General features: G+C 40.1%; 1 protein-coding gene across 3 annotated transcripts in view; it reads right to left on the bottom strand.

Annotated features, from left to right (window-relative positions):
* The window catches only part of sh3pxd2aa (SH3 and PX domains 2Aa), a 205289-nt gene extending 183347 nt beyond the window's left edge, over positions 1-21942 (bottom strand). For 2 of the 3 annotated variants that reach the window (XM_074684189.1, XM_074684197.1), the window contains exon 1: positions 21550-21940. In XM_074684189.1, the coding sequence (XP_074540290.1) occupies positions 21550-21645 (96 nt within the window). In that variant the 5' untranslated portion in view covers positions 21646-21940. Of the gene's footprint in view, positions 1-21549 lie in introns of all 3 variants that reach the window. The other variant, XM_074684204.1, reaches the window with a different exon arrangement.
* Positions 21943-22887: the final 945 nt, after the last annotated feature.

Here is a 22887-nt window from a genome sequence, read left to right as displayed (position 1 = left end):
GTTTGAAATGTGACGTCAAGCAAACATTGTAGTAGCTGGCTATACATAGCAACATCGGCACGTATCTGTAGGCTAACGTGACAACAAGTAAACACCGTCAGTTTGTAAGTAGTTTAGTAGCTTTCTATGTTTAGCCAAGCTGGCAGTCCGGTGCTCCAAGACAGGTCTGTAATGTGTAACGTTAGTGAACCCTGGTTAGCTATGTCCTGCCAAAGCAGAGCTAACGTAACCTCACCTTCTTTAGAGGGACCTGGAAGCTAAGAAGTAGCCATTTGAAATAACCTGTAACCAGCAATATTGGCGCTCATAATCTCATTTTAAAGTGTGGATCTAGTGTGGATTTATCTAGATGGAAGACTTTTTCAAGATCACTTTCAAACTCCTCACAGTCCCTTGAATGGGAAGAATACAGGTCACTACCTGAGGACACATATCTGCCAAACTCTAGCATCCAGGCTATCCCTCTGTGAGTTTCTACATGTAATGGTATTAGCACTCAACTCAAGGAATACATGCAGTTTATGATATTTGTCAGACCAACATAATATCCACACACAAACACATCTCAGATAAACATGACAGTTATATATCCGGAGATCAAATTACCAGCTGGACCTTATCTTACTTCACAAACTTAATTGCAAATCTATGTGGCACGTCTCTAGCTATGTGTGTGTGTGTGTGTGTGTGTGTGTGTGTGTGTGTGTGTGTGTGTGTGTGTGTGTGTGTGTGTGTATGTGTGTGTGTGTGTGTGTGTGTGTGTGTGTGCGTGTGTGTGTGTGGGTGTGTGTGTGTGCTATAAACTCCTCTGACCTCAACGGTATGCCAGAGTATCGTCCTCCCATCATGCCTCAAGGCCACATAATTTCACGCAGAAGCAAATCCGTGCTGAGCTGAGGCATAAGATAGGAGCCAGGCAGGAAGATGTGGACTCAGAGAAAAGATCCAAACCCCAGAAGCAGATGGGTATGTGATGGCAACCACAGTGAAAAACACAACCAACAACCATCTGAGATGCTCATGCCCAAAATATCGAGCCCAAACCAAATGCTCCCCCCAGTCATCCAAAATAGACCCCTTTCACTGCACACAGCCAGGAAATTATAACAGTCTAAGCTCTCAAGACAAACGAGGAAACAAACAGCACCTTCAGTTTGCCAGTGGTGGTATCTGATTAGTCATTTTGTATATTGCATGCTTTTTTCAGCTCCTTCACACTCATACAAAACCAAAATAACTAGAAATAAGCTGACTCACAGCTCAAGCACACCCAGTTGTGAGTGCTGTGGAAATGCCTCCAATCAAATGAAGCATTTGTGTGAAAAAAATAGTGGTACCTTGACTTACCCAACTAACAGAGACAAAATCCATCTCTCTCACATTTTTTGTATTGAGTTGAGAGCTAAAAGTCGGGTTACAAGCCAGCCTCAGATACCCCTCAGCTAGTTACTGCAGCAACCACCACATGAATTTAGTAACATGCGCCCAGCATCCAGTGTTTCGCTGGTTGACTTCAAGTCGTTAGCTCGCAGTGGAAGCGTCAGGGTTGTGCTCGCATTTGTGCTCGCAGTTATTTTACAAAACTTTCAGGCTTTCTTCAAAAAATCACCCAGAAAAAGTTGCAAGTGGACATGCCACAGCCGATTTAATGACACTTGCCAAACTTATTTTAGAAACATTCTGGAAGGGAGAAAGTAAAACAGACCCTATTGGACATGTGGTGAAAAGCGCAAAAGCTTTATGTGTCAACATCTTCAAGTCATCTGATCTCAAAGGTAAATGCTGAATATTATACTATTAATAAAAACAGTTCATTGCAGTACATTCTTTTGTGTCGTGTTTTGTTACATTTTTCTTATTTAAAAAAATGTAACAAAAGAATTGCAGAGTTCTCTAGGGGTGTCCAGAACAGGTTTATAGAATTTCAATTTATTTCAATGGGAAAAAATTGATTGGACATATGAGCAGTTTAAGTTACAAGCTCCGTCACTGAACAAATTAAACTCATTAGTCAAGGCACCACAGTACTCTCAGTCCTCCAGAGGCCCTTTAGTCAGAAAATCAGGAGGTCTGTTGGTCAAAAGACCCGTTGACAAGTAAGTCATAAGGTTCTTTAGTCAGACGGCCTTATAATCATAAGGCTAATTGATCAAAAAGCCTCAAAAAGAAAATCAGAAGGTCCTCTGGTCAGAATGTCTGTTAGATGTAGGGATGGGAATTAATACGATTCTGTCAATACTGATGCCCTTATCGACTCTGCTTATAGATCTGATTCTTTATCCATTCCCTTATCAATTCCTGTTGTGAATTTTCTTGGTACAATAAGTAGCTTTACAGGTTTTCTGTGTCAACATGTAATTTAGTTCATACTGTAAGTGAATAAAATGTAATTGGTCCCTGAGTCTGGATATTTCCGCGCATAATTATACAGAAACAGGTAAAAATTGCACACAATGTGACGTTAATGTACTGTGTTCTAATATATTAATGATTCAAGTAGGCCATCTAGTGTCTCAAAGTAGTTATAGCAATGGTTTAAGTTGTTTGTAAGCTTTCCGTAGTTATGGAGTCAGCTCAGCCATGAGCCTGTCAACTGACTGTTAGCGTTTGACATTTGGAATTCTCAGTATTTTTTTTGACAAAGAGTTGATGTGATATGTTTCTGTGATGAAGGTTAAATTCTATTCTGAAGCTGAAGTTATACTGATGTATCCTAACAGCTAGCATATCAATGCAGTTTCCCACATAGGTTAGCATCAAGCTTGCGCTATTTTGTTATTATGGTAAATGAGGTGATTTATACCATTTCAAATGTACTGAATATGAATCTCCTGAGAGAGAGTAATGTACATTTCTTTACGAAGTCAGTTCTTCAGTAAAACGTCAAGCTGAAAATCCTGAACCAGAGTTTTCTTGGGAAACATTATCTAACTGCTAAGCTAAGATAGCTGCAGCAGACTAGTCGACATAAGGCCCGGCGGCTCCGACACAATGTAAAGAATTGATAAGGGACTGGTTAAGCACAAAGGCTAACAATATCGATGGATTGAAACATTTCTTATCAATTCTCAACAGGAACCGTTTTCGATTCCCATCCCTAATTAGATTGAAGGCCTGTTAGACAGAGGGCTCATTAGTGCAAGCCCTTAAGCCAGAAGGCCTGTTAGTCATAAAATCAGAAGGCCCATGAGTCAGAAGGCCCATTGGTAAGAAAGTCAGAAGGCCTTGTAGTCACAAGGTACACTTGTCAAAAAGCCTGTTAGTCAAAATCAGGAGGCCCTATAGTCAGAATGCCTGTTAGCCAGAAGGCCTGTTAGACAGAAGGCCTTTCAGTCAGAAGGCCCATTAGTCAGAAAATCAGAAGGCCCGAAAGTCAGAAGGCCCACTGGTCAAAAAATTAGGCCAGGATTTAGAGGGCATGTTAGTCAGATGCTTGGTTTTCATTTAAGACTATTAATGAATCCAAACAAATGTTCAAACTAGTGGGGCTTCTGAATAACAGGCCTTCTAAGAATAGGGCAGCTCTACCTCTCATTTGGCAAAAGCTCCACTGTCAACAATCAGCTTTGATCACAACAATGAAGGAGGTACAGAGGAGGGACTAAATGTTCTGTCAAGATATGATTTTCACATCTAGCGCTACTACTAATGCCACCACATGTCCCTAAATTGAAGCAATGTTAAAATGAATCATTTATACTCTGAACTACTTCAACATTATTCATAGTTTTTAACATCTGCATCAAGTGGATGCTCACAGTTTACTGCAGTTTGATTCTCACATCTTCCCACACTCACATTAAAGTGTTATAAACCATTTCAAAGCATTTACTGAGGGTGAAGTGATTAAAGTGTTTCAAACTAAAGTTGGCTCAATCAGTGTCTGTTAAATAATAACTGTAATATTAAAGAGATCTTTTGTTTAAACTAGAGATGAGTCATTTCACTTTTCATCAACTTTTAATACTCTTCAATTTATCTCTTGTACAGGGATTCTAGAAATGCAGAAATCAAGATAAAAAAGTCCAGTATTATCTTGTGATTGCTTCAGGGCACTGAGCACAGCGGTCATGTCTGAACAATGAGGCACTGAGGCCGTGGTTCCAAATAAAGGCTGAATTTTGGGCTAGAAGGCAACTTTAAAGCTCACATGGGAAAGCGTGATCCATGTGATCGTTTGATTTCCAACTGTAAGCTGTTAATAATCACGCCTACATTTGGAAACAGGAAGGTGTTGGGGACTAAACAAGCGTCAAGGGATTAGGAAACAATGAGCGGGCTGAACTATAAGTCACTGTTAACGAGTGAAGAGAGGACGTGAGTCTGTCTGAGCTGAGGCTGCTGCACTGTGCAGCTGTTACTGTGATATAACAAATCTTTTCAAGGAAGATGAGACATTCAGACACGCGGTGACAAAAAGCTGTTTTTATCTTTGTTTTCAGTTGACATTTCACAGCAGTCACCTGACATTTTGTTCTTTTATTTCTAGCACATTTATTTCTCAGCACATTTGGTTCATGAGTCTAAAACTGATTAAAAAACGAGAAGCAGAAAGAGCAAAAGATTTTAACACTTTAAAAACAGCTTTGGGGGCTTGATTGTCCCAGATTGCAAAAAAAAAAAGAGAGAAGTGTACATGTGCTACTCCCTTTGAGGAAGCACAAGTTGGAAACAAAAGTTTTATTCATGTTCAGAAGGAAAGACAAAGAACATGAGGGCTCCAGACAAAACAAATTGGACCTCTGGTTATCCCATAGTGATCGTCTGAATATTCATGCCGACTGAACAACCCTTTCCCCTCAGATTCTCCTCGAGCAGTAATCCTTCTAATAACATTCGCATAGCTCAAAAATTAAAGTGATAGACTCAATTTCAAAAGAAGAGGATGAAAACTTACAGTTTCGGAGGACAGCCAGGACCCAGTCCTTCAGCTCTCAAGCGAAGACGGGAAAAGAGTGCACTCGCTGGTGGGGCAGAGAATGTGGGCCTAGCCACTAAATGCACTGAACCCCGCCTAAACTACTATATTTAAAGTAACCTATAAAACAGACGCACAGAATACTTCCAGACCATCAAGGCACAAACGATTGTACTTCAAAAAGTGAAGCTGGAAAAAGTGTCTTTGCATGCAAGTGAAATCTTTCCACATGTAACCACGTCTGCCCTGAATGTGCGCTCCTTTTCTTTAATACAGCCGGTTTTTAACAAACGACAAAGAGGCCTGACAAATTCTTCAAAGCAGTGCCAACAAAAATGTCACAGGAGTGAAATAAACTGTAAGACAATCCCATTCATGAGTTTGGAGCAAAACTCTACAGAGACAGTTCTTGTTATCACTGCCAGAAAAGTGCCCTTTGTAAACCACACACCAGGCCCACGCCTCAGCTTTACATAACTGAGGTCACTTCCACTTTAAAGAGGACCAATGACGCCGTCTGTGCCTTTGTGCCGGGCACAGGAAGTGAGGGTCAGCAACCTGCTGAAGAAAAGTGTAAATTCAGCAGGTACTTCCTGTATGTTCTTGCTCACAAAAAACAATGCTGGAGTGATTTTCATTTCAGATTCCAACAAAGACAAAAGACAGACCGGGTCGTGTGTCATGTAAACAATTTAATTTCACTGGATTCCAGCAAAATGAAAGTTGTAAGCACAAGTCTGGCTATGAGCACTTTGATATGTGAATTTGGAAAGCAACAAGAGACAAAGAGCTGTAAAGAGAACCATGCTGTGCTAAAATGCATTACATAACATCTCGTGGCACACAGTGATAAATCACATCAGCAGAGGAGCAGTGGGAATATGAATGATAACATGAGGATGCTGCAAACACATAGCTGTGTTCTTATTCTTAGCTCTATTCTTATGGATCCATTTTTCAATCTAATGATGGAATAAACAACAAGTCAGGAAGACAAAAAGTTTTGTAAGGAAACATTTTTATGCAATATGTAAGATTTGTGGTGATTATCAAAAACCTAAGATCTTAAAATCCTAGTGTAATGACAGAACAGCTTCCCTCAAGTGAAGCCAAAACATTTAGAGATCCAAACACTGACAGGCTGCGACAGAGGACATACACCTCCTCTGACATAACACCAGTCCAATTTATAATGACTGTCAAGTCAGTTTTTCCTCAACATGCTTTCAGTCATGACAGTTTGTTCTTATCTGCCTGATTTTACATGTAAGTGCTAGTGTTGGGGGCTTTGAAGTTGTTCTTTGATGCAGAAAAAGAGGATGTGACTTCATGATTGTCAGGTGTGTTGACAGACGCAGGTGCCTGCAGTGTCTACTCCAAACTGGCACGAGATTGCGTTCTGGAGTAGGGATTTTTGCTGCTTCAATTCCAAGTTTAATGTAAGCTAAAGCAGAGTGATGACGATTGCAGTCAGATCACCGCTGCACACGCTTCAGATGTCAGCGCAAACAATTTTTTTTGCATACTTGTTTCTTTGTGATGACATAGAGTCATATCATCCATATTGTTTGCAGTCAAAGGGTTAAAGCTAAAGCTTACACATTCAAGTCTTGAGCCAAATGACATCCTCATGAATTCTAGTTTACAGTTTTGTGCTGTAAATTTAAATAAGTTGAATAAAAGATGTGTTGTATCTGCTCCTCTTTTTCAAAAAGTGCAAACTTGTATCTGTTTATACTTAAACATGTATCAAATCTAGCACACCTCATTTAACAGGGTTTTAAGGACACGGTCACACTGGCAAACCGTACCGTGCTTAAGCACGCTTCAACCCAAAGGTCCAGTTGGTTTGGCCAGTGTGACCATTAGAGTGCCGTGCTTGAGCACTTTTGACTTCTCTGCTTTGGCACGCTTTGAAGAGGTGGGCTTCAACAAGGTTCGCTTCATTCACGAGCACAAGCACGCAGACATGAGGTGTGATCCATGACGTATGATCGATGTGACCGCTCCACTTAACAACCATTTTAAGGAGTGCCAAGGGTGTGAGGACCAAAACGTTGATCACAATTTTCTGGCTGATCACTGATCTTTAAAAAGCCTGACCAGCTGATACCGACTTGGGCCGGTACCGATTTTTATTATTTATTTATTTATTTATCTATAACTGGCAGCATATACCTTCAATGTTCCAATCTTATTCTTTGAAAATAATTGAACAGTACCTGTGGATCAATCAAATCTTTATGTTTTACCTTAAACTGCCAATAAAGTGTCCTGAGTTTTAGGTCTCAGAGCATAAAGCAACAATGGCTGGCTGTCAGACCTTCATGGAGGTATATAAGATACGTTTCATATGTAAGGATAGGCTGATCACCGTTCTCTGATCACTGATCACCGATCACCAATCTCCCAAAACTAAGGAATTTGGCACCAATCCATCTGTGCATGTCTAGTCTTAGCATCAGTCAAAAGGTCTGAAGTTGTAGCAGTGTTCTCTGTGTCTTATAGCGCTGACTCTGATGAGATCACACTTCATGTAAACAAACGCTTCACAATGACACACGTGGACCATGGAGTAGTGTGACTGCAGGGAGGGGGGGCACTGCCAGGGGGCAATCATGCTTCAGTACAAATGGCCAGTGTGACCACACTCAGAAAATACTTCTCTGATCTCATTTTACCCTTTGCATGAGGTTAATATGCAACTGTGAAACTAGTTTTGTAAATTGACATAGTCATTTATGTATTTGTAAATACAAAACCATTTTTCATCTAATCTGTTTTATGGCCTGTTATTCCAAGAGGGGTGGTGTCTTCATAAACCCCCTTTGGGCTCTTACCCTCGCCTGTACAATATTTAAGTTATAAGCACTCTGGAAGGCTAATTTTATTGTATTTTGTTCGAATATGTGCAAATAAAAACTTAACTTAACCTGTGCTGTGCAAACTGACTTTGGTGTAGACCACTGCTCGGAGAATCCTTTCAGAGACAGCATTTATGAGAATGTTCTAGCTTTGTGTTGCTAGTCCTGGATATGTTGTAAACTCAAGGCCTGTTGTACCAGCTCAGAGAAAGTCGTGTCTTAGATTTGGCCAAGAAGGTTTGTAAAACAAGATGACACATTGTAAAATATTGATTATAACTCCGTACAGGAAATAACAACAGTGACATGGAGCGGGAAAACTGTCAACAAACTGCAGTTAAAATAGATTATTAGATTAGATTTGATCAACTTTGTTGTCCTTTGCAGGAAATTTGTCTTAGACAGCAGTTCTACTGCCCAAATTACTGTTGGTTTCATGTTGTTCAAGTGTAAGGTAATTATCTCATCTCTTGTGAGTTAAAATCACTATTGGATGTTGTTTTTGATTGATGTAATTTTTCACAGAAAACACATTGCTGACATGTCACAACTTTTCCTCACCCTTTTTATGATCACCTCTTTAAAAACATTGCTCCATGATGACCAGTCTTTTACAGAGGACTTCACTTTAGCTCATGAATGTAACGCTGGAACTATCTCAGCTGGTGCAACAACAAAAAAAAACGTCGAGTGTGAACTCCATCCTAAAGTAGAAACAACATTGAAAACTTGGCAGCATGTGATGTTACACATAGCTGGTGCAACCCAGTTTAGATATTTACACAGCTCTGTTAAATACTTGAGTCTAATTGGCCTCACTCTGCTGAACCTGTCTTCATAACAGTGCCAGGTTTCAGCTCTATTCACAGACTCCAGTTGACCAACTATGATCATATCAATCTGTCAACAGACGATTGGTTAATTGGATGCCAGTTTGTTTACAGTTCAAGGAGGAAGACAGGAGAGGTTTAGGGCACCAAACAAAAGACTACTCCAGGAAAAACTTTAAAATTGAAGATGGTGTGCCAGATTGACAATGACCTGAAACAAGGTTTGAGGAAAGGCTGATAAATGGAAAGAAAAGGACACAGATAATGACAATGACAAGGCGGAAAAACTTGACCAAGTGCAGAGCTGAGTCATGGGTGAGTGCATGTTTTCAGTCAATAGAGAAGATAATATTCATAATATCACTCTGATACTTCTGTCATAGCTTCACGTAATCGACAGCTCATAAAACTGGTGTCCTTGATCGTCCTTATATCTGCCTGAAACTCTTTATTTCAGGACTGTATTCAGAGCTCCTCTTTATGAGCCGACTTTCTTGCAATTGGCCAGCTCTCTAGGAGCTTTTCCACTGTTGCCATGCTGCAATGCCATCATCACTGAGTGTATCAGTGTTTAAAATAACACCAACAGTATAAAGCCATGAATTCTGAGCATGGATCTGACTCAGTGAAGAGAACAACAAGAGAGAGATCAGGATGTGCCAGTTTGTTAAGTGTTACATCCATTTTGGGAGATTTACAGATTGGTGAATCATGACATGAGCAAGTCCTGTGCCCTTCTAGTGTAATCCTGCTGGGACTGTTTGAACAACAAGCCGTCTGGAGTCTAAATACCAGATTACCCCTGCACAAGTTCACCTCACAGTGTGATATTTTGCTTACATTTAGGATTGACATCCAACATCTCAACTCAATATTTGGTTTTTAAACACAGAAAACAGAAATTTGACTTTTTAAATACAGGTAGTAACCACTACGTTAACTCATTTGTAGAAGACTGAGTTCACTGTTAAATTGTTTGCAATAGAGGGAACAACCATTTAGAAGTATAGCAAAGCATAGTTAAACCAGTCTTTGGTACAATGGTTGGCCAAGCAATGTTTTTTTACCTAAATAGCAACAACTTTAGGGACGTAAAAGACTTACAGCTTCATAAGAAATCAGTGAGTGGATGGAAAACATCAGCTAGTGGACAGATATTCAGTGGACCGACGTTTTTATTGGGGGAATCCAGAGTGTACCCCAGAGAGGAGTTTACACAAACAAGTCACTCAGTGCTTGAGACTGCATTATCTGTTGACCAGACGGTGAAATATGAAGACATCAACTTGTGTCAATAAAGCAAAAACCCTCCCAAACCAAAAAGAGCACATAGGCAGATGTTTCTGAGACCTGGGTTATAATAAAAAGAGCAAGAAAACTATGTCCAGACAGAGAACTGCTCCAAATATACAGAATATTAATGGTTTGTATTTGAAGATTACTAATAAGACTGGGTTGTAGTTTGATTATATACTTTAGTTTTACTCTGAACTTAAAATCTTTCTGTTAATTATAATTTATAGTTTCACTCATTGTTTACTCTCCATATTGAGATCATATTTGGTGATATCTCAATTCCAAACCATTTTCTTTGGTAAATACTCAAAGTAAAAACTAGGGATGCACTGATCCAACTTTTCTCATTCCAACACCAATATCAATATCTGGGTTTTTGGCATTAACCGATTCTGATCCCAAACCGATACCAGTGTTAAAGAATAACCTGCATGCTCTACTGTGGGATCTCAAACTCATGCCTTGAAGGGGCCAAGAGGCTGCAGGTTTTCTTTCCAACCAAAAACTCCACCAGCTGATTTCACTGATAACCTCACCTTCAAGCAGAGAGCTAATCAGTGAAATCAGCTGGTGGAGTTTTTGATTGTAAAGAAAACCTGCAGCCTCTTGGCCCTCCATGGCACGAGTTTCAGATCCCTGCTCTACTGTGAAATAAGACTGGTAATGTTTTGGGTAAAAGACAAAAATTAGTGAATGAAGAGTTCTTTTTCAAAATGCTATAAATGCCAATTTAAAAAAATGAGTTCATAATGCCATTTTGCTGTGCACTGAACCTTTTCACTGCTCTATCATTATTTTATGTTAATTCACTTATTTTCCTTGTTTAAAAAGATCTGTAAGATGCAGTTTTTCTCCAAACTGCGACAAGCACCAATCCTGTTCCTGGTCTAACCCCGTCCTGAAAATTAAATGGATTTATAGTGTTTTGAAAAAGAACTCTTCAGATGGAATTACTGAAGTTAATATTTATTCAAAGTATAAAACATTTAAATGTTTATCAGCAAGAAAATTGCTTCAGAAAGAACAGAAATTCTACTCAGCAGTGAACTTTTGTACCCTGTAGACTGGTAATGTAGCAAAAACAAAAAAAGAAAAGGGAAAAAAAGAAAATGCACCAGAAGTATCATTTGAAACCAATGAGTTAAGGGTGCTGGTAAAGAAAAAAAAAAAAAGGCATAGAGCTAGTCGCCTGGATCCGCACCATGGATTGGCCCCTTCCCATAGATACTGATCCAGCTTTGAGGGGCATGGGTACGCAGATACCAGGATTGGTAACAACTGCATTCAGATTTAGCAGCTCACAAAGCTTGTTTGCGGTCAAACCTGATTAACTGAGGTTGATACAGAAACACATTCAATAACTCACAGCCATGGATTTCGCTGGTGTTTCAGTGTAAAGTGTGACCCTGTTAACTGGTGACCGTCACTGACAAGTCCGGCTGAGAGTCACCTGTTACAACGGTCACTCTTAACTCCAAAACACCAATAGCCTTGTATCCGTCATAACTCAACAGAAGTTGACTCCATGATTTTAAATCAGGGATGGGTAACGAATTAGGTACTGTTGTACGTACAGACCTTATTCTGTCAAAAGTACCCAGTACTGATTCACAAAAAATCAAATGCATCTTTGTGACTGCGAGGGAGTGGAAGAGTAGGTGATTTTCCATGCTGTACATGAACACAACATTACAAGGTTGTATACATATGTTAAATTGAAAAGAACTTAGATTTTATAATTTAACAAATTGATATTTTTTTACCAAATAAACACGCAAAAGTACTGGAAATGGGTACCATTGAGTACCGATACCAATTGCCAGGTACTAAGAATTGGCACTGAATCGTTTCAAATGTGAAAGGTACCCATCCCTATTTAAAATAATTTCTTACAGCTGACCATAGAGCTTATAGACATTTCTGTCCTTCTTACAGTTCTACTTAAATCTTGATGCTAACTTGTTTCATTGAATGGAGCTAAACACTGCTTCCATTGCCCTACTGCACAAGAATCTTCATAGTGACGTTGGTTGTGACGAGGTCTGTATATTCATGTTGAGTAGAGAGAAGGTTTTTGAGAAGGAAGCAACTGGCTGAGCAAAAAAAAAAACTCACTCTAAATTTTTTAAATAAGTGGTAAATCATTCCTAACTGCTTTGGTAGGGAAAAAACATGTTTTTATCCCCTTAAAGTCCGTCAAGTTCTCATAAAGTTTTAGTCGATCTGGTGATTTCATAAAGTGAGCTGCTAGCAACTGATCCTTCATTCTTCAATTTCATCTTATTAATCTCTTTTTTCCTCCACTGCCTCTGAAAAACTCACAGATCACACGAAACAACATCTTCAGTGATGCTGAGAGAGTTTAGGTCAGGTCAGATTCCCATGCCATACATGATCCAAACACATACTTTATCTCTTCACAGAGGATCATGGTGTCATCATTAGAAGTTGAGCTGTGTGAAATAACGCTTCAGACTTAAAGTTCACACCATGAGCTTTTACCTTCACAGCACAGGGAGACTGTAGCAGTCACCTTGCTCTGGGAATGGAGCCCTGCAGGGGCCACAAAAACTGCTCCACTATCTCAAACAACATCTGGTACTGAACACACGAGAACAACTCTCAGCATGTGTGTGAGGGCCTGGTAATAACAGTGCCAAGATGACATCAGCCGCTTCTGTCAGCTGCTCATGATGATGAACGCAACCCGGATACACGATCATGTCAGCGTCAGTGTCAGAGCTCCGCAAACTGACTATCAGGAACACTGACTGCGCTGACAGATGTTAGCAAAGCTCCTTTCTGTGTCTCCCACACTCTTTCACTCATTCACACATGGCAGTCTTTTGTAAAATGACAGACTCCTGAACTCCTCTTTCTCCCAGCGTGTGACTCCCAGTTTGGGGTGAGCATCTAAAAACAGGGACTCCTTTTCACCCAGATATCACTCCATGTTTGATGGACCAATAAATATTTGAGTGGAGAACAGGTCTCAGAAGAGATGTTTTATGGTGCCAAATAACAACACCGTCTTCAAGTCTGGGCCTCAGCGTGGCACAGGAGTCTCTAGAAAATGAAATGTTATGGGACTGGGACTTGTAGGGAAACAGAAGCTTAAAGTAAACAGAGCCGTGTCCAAGTTTGCACTCTCTTTTTATCACCTTGTCCTGCAAACACTACTCCCATACACACATGCAAGCAGTGAGAGAATGCGTGTGTGAGAGTGTTTGATGCATGTTTGGGACTTGGTGGTCCAGCTTTCCTTACGGTCAGACAAGCACAAAGCCCCAAGTCTCATTCCCGCTCCTCTCACAAGATAAGCATTTCCAGCTGGTTTCACAAACATCACAAATGAGATTCAATGGGTGACACAGATTGTGTCTTTCTCTCATTTTTCTCTCCTCTCTCCCTCCCACTTTCCCTCTATTTTCTTCTCACAGTGACTCGCCTTGTCTCATGAGACCGGGTAACTAGGGAAACTAGGCCACAGACTGGCCCACTGAGATAGAAGAGCCTAAAACACATTGCAGCTCAGCTTAGTAACGAGAAACTCCTTTAACACTTTAGCCATGTGTACAGTAGCTCTGGGTCCAGCTCAGAAAACCTGCCTTTAAAGCTCTGAGATACAGAAAGCTCATGTTTCACCTCATGATCTCTCTGCTGGGGTAAAAACTGTGAAACCTTTAAAAAAGTAGACGGCTTAAAACAGTCCGTTATTCTGCTAAAGATTCACATTAGCTGCCAGTGCAAACTCACTGCAAAGCCAATCAACCGCTCGTCTTCACACCAATTCTACAAATTTGGCTCACGATGAGTCAAAAAGATTCACACACTCTTATTTGCTTAAAGTACAGAGACAGTAGCAATGATTCAGTATACGCAGTTGACTTCAAGTGCTTTAGTTATCTGTGTCAAGCACAATTAAATGAAAGAAGATAGAAAATGTTCACCATGTTGAAAGTTTGACCCAGGTGTTGTTTGTGTGAGTGTATTTTTGTGTTAAACTGATAATCATCTGTCCTGCCATAAAGCACCAGAGTACTTTTTTTTTTTTTTTTTTTTTTTTTTTTTTGGGGGGGGGTACAGTTCAGGGGTGTCAAACTTAGGTTTTGCAGGCCTGATGATAAAGCCAAAATGTAACAACTTGTTGGATTTTGGGTTGGTTATTACAGTTTGGGTTTTATAACATTTTTTTTTAATTATTATAACATTTATTTTACTATTTATTATTTTAGCCTAGCCCTGTGATTTGCTGGCGACCAGTCCAGGGTGTACCCCACCTCTCGCCCAATGACAGCTGGGATAGGCTCCTGCCACCCGAGACCCTGCACAGGATAAGCGGTTCAAAAAAATGAATGAATGAATTATTTCAGCCTCAGCACTTTTATTACATTATCAACAAGTTTAGGCTTAATTCCATTTTTTAAATTACATTTCGAATCATAGTTAAATTTTGGGTTCTAACAAGGCCTAAACCCACCCACCAAGGGGTCTAATCAGACCAGCATGAATTCAGAGGTGAATGGGAAACCTGTGTGGTTAGTGTGATTGATGCAAGTTGTGGGACTCAAGGAATATGATATCCAGGGCCCATATGCATGACAAGCCATTAACAGGGAAAACGGACTGTTTGTACTAACGGCAAAAAACAAATAGATTAGGGTTATGCATGAGCCAGGTTAATGGGAAAAAAGAGTGTTACATTTAATGGAGGTAAACACCACCATTACAGGTGTTAACAGCAGGATAACATTGCCTGTTCAGTTGTTTAAAGATGGACATCGCGTGATACATTACCATTTGAGACAAAATTTGCAAAGACATTGGACAATCCTTTAGAAAGGTGGTGATGTGTAGCCATACAGCAAATTTAGGTTTAGAGGACATGACATTTTTCAGTTAATAGATGAGATAAAAGTGACAATCGGAGTCTCAAACCGGCGAGGCTCGCTGTTGTCAGTTCAAGAAGTTTGATTCACTCTTTGCTTTTATACGTCTGGGTTCTTCAAGATGTGTGGGGTAAAATGTTGGAGTTCATAAACTACTTTAAAAGTAATTCATGGAGGTACTGGGGCATTACCGCAGCACTTGTTCCTCAAAGCAGCTTTCATATTATGAATTTTAATACTGAGGTTTCTTACTGTGCTTACAGAAACACCACACACATTTACTCTGTGTAAGATCGCCAAACTTTCTCTTTCTCTTTGTTTACCTGATTGACTCGCTGATAACAGCCGTTTGTATAGTTCTGTTATAAAATCTCCATTTTTTCCTCTAAAAATGTTTTTCTTGATCTTCTCTCAGTCACACCACTACCAGTCGCCAGTTTATGAGGGATAGACATGCACAGTTTTGAGTTTGTTTGATGGGGTTTTCCAGGAGGTTCCTCTTAATTATGACGTAATCTGCACCTGCATCTCTTTCAAGGTGTACTTAGTTAATTGGACGATCATTTGCAGTCATGCATGCGGCTAACACTGCAGCCAAACGGGCTGTTCCATAACAGAACATTAGGACTGATGGTCCCATTTGTTTAATGGCTTGACATGCATACGGGCCCAGCACTACTATGAGACTAAGCATGGCAAAACATACAACAGCCTGCAAGGACAAAGTAGCAGAGAGACGATGCCTCTGATGAAACTGCAGTCTGCCCAGAGGTCAGGGATGCAGCAGTGAAAGCCAGCTTCCTAAATGCTAACGATTTAGCATTAGTATCAAAGTTTTTCTATGATGGGGAGTTCATGAGAACATGCATGCTGAAGACTGCTGAGAAAGAAACAACCAACTTTCCCTAACATTAGTCTGACGATAAATACTGTGGAAGAAGATTTCAGAACTATTTGTCATATGGTACAGGCAGATTTTAAAGAGTTTAAAGAAACTTTGTTCTTTATATATTTAGAGCATAGACTGTAAAAGATGAACAGATCAAAAACCCAATCTCCCCAGTGGTTGCTGTGGTTACACACCTAAAAAAATAAATACACCTAGTAGAAATGTTTCTCACAGCCTTGTGGTGTCATGATGTGAAGATATTATTGGGTTATTATTATCATATCCCTGCAGATTTTCTGTGCCTGTGACCATAAAATAGTAAAAAGGGGCCACACTGTCCATGCTGAGTGCAGTCCATGGTTTTGGATAGTTCCCACTTCAGTTTGACAGGTGGGGAATCCATTTTTGCGTTCAGAATAGCTTTACAGATGTGGAAAAATCAAGTTAAAATACTTTGTAGATCTTCATGCCTTGATTTTATCTTTTCTGCAATGCTATATGTTTAAGTTCCAAAATACTTTTCATTCAGTGTATTGTGCCTTTGTAGAATCAATGTGATCAGTTATATAAAGCATGTACAGCTGATTAACATAGGCCTATTACTGTTGAAAATGCTTTTATCTTCCTTTAGAAATCTCAGGCTGTTTTTTAAATTCTAAGTAGAAAGATAGATCATTAAAAATAAATAAGTCTTCAATAAACTTGTATTTCTTCGCTCTAAAGCAAAAGGAGAACATGGATTTGTTGTTATGTAAAGGTAATTATGCGACAATTTTAGTGGTCCAGCCCACTTAGGATCAAATTAGGTTGTATGTGGCCCTTGAATTGAAATGGGTTTGACACTTGTGGGTACTCACATTTCACAATGACTGATAAAAATATGTGGCTTTCTATAAAACCAAGACACCAATTTCACTTTATTATTTTATTTTTAAATATGTCCTAATTACCTGAGCTATTTTTTGTTTATTTTACCCTGGGTTATGAAAGAAGAAGTTCGGATTGTCTTCTTTTTGTGGTCCCATTTGTGTTTTAGGAATTTGGATCGGACTATTTCACCTATGAATATTTGTTCTTTGTCTATATTTACCCTAATTAAAACTGAACTTTTTTATCTTTAAACAAACTGTTCATGTTTTTAGGAAAGCCTTCATTTTCCATATATTTTTTTGAGAAGTTACTGCTCCTTGTAGAATTGTTTTCTTTCTCTAAAGTTGCACCACCTCCCACTTCCTTATTGTGTTTTTTTGTAGATAAGTTTGTTGTCTGAATTTCCACTCTTTCGTAATATATCTTGTGCTGAATTGTGCTGCTGCTATTGTCAAAACAAAATGATTTATCTTAAGGAGCTCATCCTGCTAATAAATCTGAATACACTAGCTGCTACTAATGCTAGCTAACTTTAGTGCTGTTTCATGTTTTCAGTGTTGTCTTTGAGGAAATGTACACATTTGACCTGTCAGGTTTAAAATAATCTTTTGTGGCTGCTTTAACTATGCAACTTCAAGCATGAGGCAGTAATCAGAGCTCAATTTTTCATGCCACCGAGCATAAAACTGGAGGCAAGAGAAAACAGCTTTCTGGGCCTGGTCCAAATTGTACAACTTGAAGTTTTAGTTTTCTGTCTTCTGTGTGCATAATTAAAATCAGTGAGATAAAAACGTGTCTAAAAGACCTCCAGATTTAAAAGCAAAAATACTCTGTAGGCTATACTATATGTACAGTATATGCTGTATTTGGACCCAGCACATCACCTGTACTTAGTCCTGCTCCACAACCCTTCCTGTGAGACTGTACTGCTGTAAGAGGCTCATCTTACCTTAATGTATCACTCTGTGGGAGAGATACCTGAATAAGAACAGTGAGCTGCTAATTTGGTGCCTTTAATAAAACAGATAATTGTGCTAGAGAGAATTTTCTCACATGAGCTGCTACTTATGCAAGCTAACTGTAGGTAAAGGTTGTGTTAATAAAGAAATATAAAGACAGGCTGAGAGAGACACAAGTCTGGATTATCATAATGTAACCTGTAGAAAAGACAAGCTGTAATGGAAGTCTGAGACACAAGCCGTCAATCCTGCTGGTTATGTTTGCGACTCCTGAAAACTAGACAGGGTTTAGTGTCAAAGTGAGTCCTCTGTGAGCCTCTGATATCATTTACAGTTGGAAGAAAAATTAGATCAGTGTAGGTTTTAAAGATTTGTCTCAAGACGACAGGTTAGTCTTATGGTCTGAGTTTCTCAAATTGTCTCACAGATGTTCATTCCCTGATCTCAGCTCGGAGCTAAATGAGACTTGCTCAAGCTCCTAGGTGTAGTGATGGGTACCTTTCACATTTGAAACAATGCGGTGGTGCCGATGCCCAGTATCTGGCAATTTGTAACAGTACTCAACGTGACAATCTTCAGTACTTTTGCGTGTGTCTATGCGGTAATAAACATTTTTTTTTTTTTTTAAATGTCAATTTTTTTTAATCCAACATATTTATTTCTCAATGCAATGTTGTGTTCATGTCCAGCATGGAAAATCACCCACTCTTCCACTCCCTCACAGTCACAAGAATATGTTAAGGTACCTACATGGTACCTTTTGCTTTTACATGAATAAGCACTCCGTACTATAGACAGGATTTGGTCAGTACCTATCAAAGTACCTTTGGGTAACCATTCCTACTCAGAAGTGTTTCAGTATGACAGCAACAGAAAACTCCCTGTCTCATTAGTCTCATATCATACAGACATTACAAGTTAAAGCATATTAATTCATAAGATGTACAGTATATATGTTGAAGGAGTGATTGCAGCTCAGAACTATTAATTTCACACACTATTCAGTTTACATTACCTTTGGGCTAAAGCAGTAAACTGGACCATCTGGACAACAGAGAGCCAAAAGTTCTCTGTTTCTGTTTTGTATTTGAATAATAACTTGATTGAGTTTGTTTGCAGAATGCAAACAAAATATCTGCAGCTCTTTTCAGTTTTTTTTTCTGCCTTGACACCAGCATTTCTTAGTATACTAAAGAAACCGTTCAAATCATTACGTTGGCAGACTCTGGCTGTCATCTATCTATGATGTTTTGTCTCAGTCAACCATGCAGTCTGAAACATGATGAATATCATTATACTGCTCCAAAATCAGAGGATCCTAGGTCCTCTTTTCCAGAGGGGACAGAGAAGGGAAGCAGCATCAAGACACCTAATGGACAAAACTAAGATAAAGATGGAAGTTGAGATAAACAATGAGACCATCTCCAGTAGAGGCAGTACGTGAGGGACGTGTGGGGTCTGTCTCCTCTCTTTGATCTCTTTATTACTCCTAAGAAATCCTTCGGGATGATTTAATGTGTTGTATTTTGTCTCAAGAGATCAATCAATAACACAGACAGTGTTGCTTTTACTCTGGATTTATATGGTCATACAAAATCAAGAATTTAGAAAAAGAGTTTCTGCTATGGAGTTGGCAGCAAAAGTTGCAGTGAATTAAATCTTTTACAGACAAATAACAAGTGTCTGTATTTAAATGTTAGGAAGAAAATGTGGTCATTTGAAGTTTGTCTGTGACATGCTATGGCAGCTGACATGTCACCATCATTTATTTAGACTATTTTCTGACAGTTTTCATAATTTTTGTTATTCTGTTTATGATACCTCCACACTTGAAACAATCTTCCTCATGTAATAAAAACCTAGAGCTTTTAAGTAAGTGTCCTGAGTTTGTTGTTACTGAACCACACAAGTCATAATGTATGTCATAATGTGAAGTGAATGGCCTGTGAATCAGTGCATCAAAACCTAATTGTGAAGTCGTATTAACATCTGGTTTGAAGACAATCCATTTTTGCAGCTGATATTGTTGTTACATGAGGAGTAAATAAGGTTGTGTTAAATCAAGTAAACACAAACCAACAGGCACACAGGGAACCTGGGGGTGGGTTCTGTTCCAGTAAAGGAGCACTGGTTAGATTTTAGAGCTCCAGGCCAAGTATAATTAAGCTGCCAAGTCTGTGTGCTGTGTACACTGTACTTGATGGGTACTTGAAGGCAACATATACAATAATCTTGGAGAATGGGAGGAAGGGGGGTTGGGGTTGTCAGTCATGGACATGCAGCTTGCTCCTGCCCTGAGGCTCTGAACAAAGCTGCTTCAACAGTGTCAGAATTTTGGATCCGTTTCACTAGAGTCTCACCACGTTAAAGGATACACACTCATATTGCAAGTGTGATATAATTCAAGCTCATATAAGCAGTTTGATTGTTAATTAGAAACTATCCCATGTCCATGAAATTTTACTGTCATGTTGTCTTGTAGAGAAGTACATCTAATGAAGGCTGTGAATGTCCCTTATCAATGGAGGACAGGAGGGCTAATTGTGCCCACATATCACCACGCCAAGGGTCCAAGGGACTATAATTGCATATGAGCTAGTCATTAATTGTGAGCTCAAAACAGGATCTAAATGAAGGGCCAAGACGTAACAAGAACCACGACACAGGCTGACACACAAGGGGTTTGGAAGGTGATAATTTATCAAAGGCCTTTTGCACGGTTGGTAGAGTGGAAGATAAACTGATCAACATTTTTACAATAAATCTGTGAGATCAGAAAAAGTCAGGTTATTCGATTGAGCCTAATAGCACCAAAATGACACTGTACAGACTCTGTGGTGAAATGATAATATTGTTAACTGATGTTTCAAAAGTCAAGATTAACCTTCAACCAAAACTTTGAAGCTGAAACAGACAAAGTGACTTCTGAGAGAACTATTATCACGTCAACTTCTACCAGTCTGTGACAACTGGACAAGCAAACACTGATAAGGGCCAAAGTCTGAAGCTCCAAACAAGCAACATATGTGAACCACGTGGAATGACCTGGATTTCTGCATAGACTGCTCATAAATTTGGGGAAAAGATATCCACCTGACCTGCAACGACAGGAAATGTTTGGTTGAGGTTGTTGCTGCCAAAGGGGGATCAACCAGTTATCAAACCCAAGGGTTCACATACTTTTTGAATGTTGACATGTTCAAACATGAAAACAGAGAATTGTTATGGTATTATTTTGAGCAGACTGTGTTAGGTAATTCCAAAGGGTTCACATACTTCTCCTTAAAATTGTACTTTGAGGAAGGGTTGCCAGATAATTTGGTTCATTTTGGACTGAATCATTTCAGATCCAGTCACTCCTTTTGCAGATTCATGAGAGCAAGAAACATGAATCAGGGGCGACAGTTTTGCAGATTTAGGGGGGGAATCAGTTCCTATTGTGTTCTGTTCTAGTCGAAGTAAGAAAAACAAGTTGTCATGTAAATCTGCTTAGAGATAGTCTCCATCCTTCAACCATAAAGAAAGACATTGGACATTGCTTTTGGTCTTTTTTAGTGGTGAAGTTTGCTCCCACCTTCAATGGATAACACTATTATGAGAAGAATTTCACCATTTGTTTAAAAAAAAGAAATTCTCAAATGACACTCTGAACACGACCCCAGTCATCCAAACATGAATCTGTGCAACAACAAAGCCCCCCAGGCTCCTGATGTTCAACATGTTTAATCCAGCATAATGACTGCCTCTTTGACAGTGCACGGCTATGACAGCTCACCTGTGCCCATGAACTGTGTCTGCTGAAAGGCTCTTGATGGTTAGCTGGAAATGCTCTGGATTGGTTAATAATTTATGAGCAGGTATCTTGCAGAACAAGAGTCTGCCCGTGAGCTTAGCATAGCCGGGCTACATTTAGTGGACTAAACGCTGCGTTTAGGTGTCATGCTGAGACTGTGAACAGGCCACAGCGCTGACACATCTCAATGGGACAAGGTGGGAATGAGGTGACATGGATGAAGCTGAGGCAGACAACTCACGTAGTGTTTAGACGGATTGCGCCTCTTCTCCACGTCCACGACTTTCACGTCCAGCACAGTCCGAAACTGCATCTTGACCCTGCAAAGGCTATGCATTAAAGGCAACTGGCAGGCAGGCAGGCAGCTGCTGCGGCTCTGGGTAAGAAGCTATCTTCTATCAGGGGAGAGGAATCACAACATTCATCGCTGTGTTATTAAACCATTCAGCGGTCCATTAAGACATCAGCTCCTCGCAGCAGATTTGGCCGCTCTGACTTCCCCTCGATGACGCAACGATCGTCGATTTGATTAGAAACTTATCAATAGTCCTCCGGAGCCTGTCGGTGAAATCCACACAGCGGAATATCCAAGACGAGACAGATTTCCACGTTGCGTTCACGCACAGATCGATATCCAAGTCGGTTAAAAAAAAAATATGGGGGGAAAAGTAAAGCGACTTCCTTTGTGTCTGCAGCGACTCCTACAAAAAAGGAGCAGCAGCCTACCTGGAGGTTACAGCGGCTGCATGAAGGTAAAGGGAGCCGGCAAATCCAGCGCCAAACGCCTCCTGCTGTGTTCCGGCAGGCGCAGTGAATTTAGGGAACGGAGTGGGATGGGCTTCATCACGTCCTCAGGGCGACTTGGAATAAAGCTGGCAAGAAAAAAAATGGGATTCGGCAGTGCCTTCCGCAAGAAGAAGCACGCTGCTGTGTGTGTGCCTGTGTCTGTGTGTGTGACAGTCTCTCAGAGCTCCTTCATCAGCCATCCGTCCTCCATCCTCTTCATAACTTTTTATCCTCCTTTAACAGAATACAAACCACTATGATTTAAGAATGCAGCACCACATACAGGCCTGAATGCAACCCAGCTTGTATCTCATTGACTGAGATGTCCTGTGCAGTCGATGACAGTGATAATGAAGGTATGACCACTTTGCACACTCTCCAGGACCTGGGCTGTCTGAGCTCCTTTCTGGCCGGAGACACAAGCTTCTGGAACTATGGATACAGATGTTTCCCAGGCAGCCAATCAGCAGCAGCCTGCTCTACATGAAAGAGCCAATTAACGACCAAACACTGCCCCCCTGTGCACGCAGCAACACGTGCAGCATGGTAAGGCAACCATTTAGAGGCTGGATGTATTCCTTATGAGGCTCTTTTGATGTGAGGGAAAAAAAATCATATTTTAAAGAACTTTCAAGATGAGACAATCACTTCTGAGAATCTATTTCATTCAAAATAATCTACTAAAGCCATAAGCCTGAGGCCAAAACCCCACAGCCCCAGGGCCCAGAGCTCTCCAGGAATCCAGAGGCCCTCCTTTTAACTGTGTTTTGACTTCTGTGTGGTGGTGGTGTTA

The sequence above is a fragment of the Halichoeres trimaculatus genome, unplaced genomic scaffold (assembly GCF_033239565.1).
Source record: "Halichoeres trimaculatus isolate MK-OKI-2021-1 unplaced genomic scaffold, fHalTri1.1 fHalTri1_scaffold_2, whole genome shotgun sequence".
NCBI lineage: Eukaryota > Metazoa > Chordata > Actinopteri > Labriformes > Labridae > Halichoeres > Halichoeres trimaculatus.
Note: the sequence above shows the minus strand (reverse complement) of the source record. Positions and strands in the feature narration are given on the sequence as shown.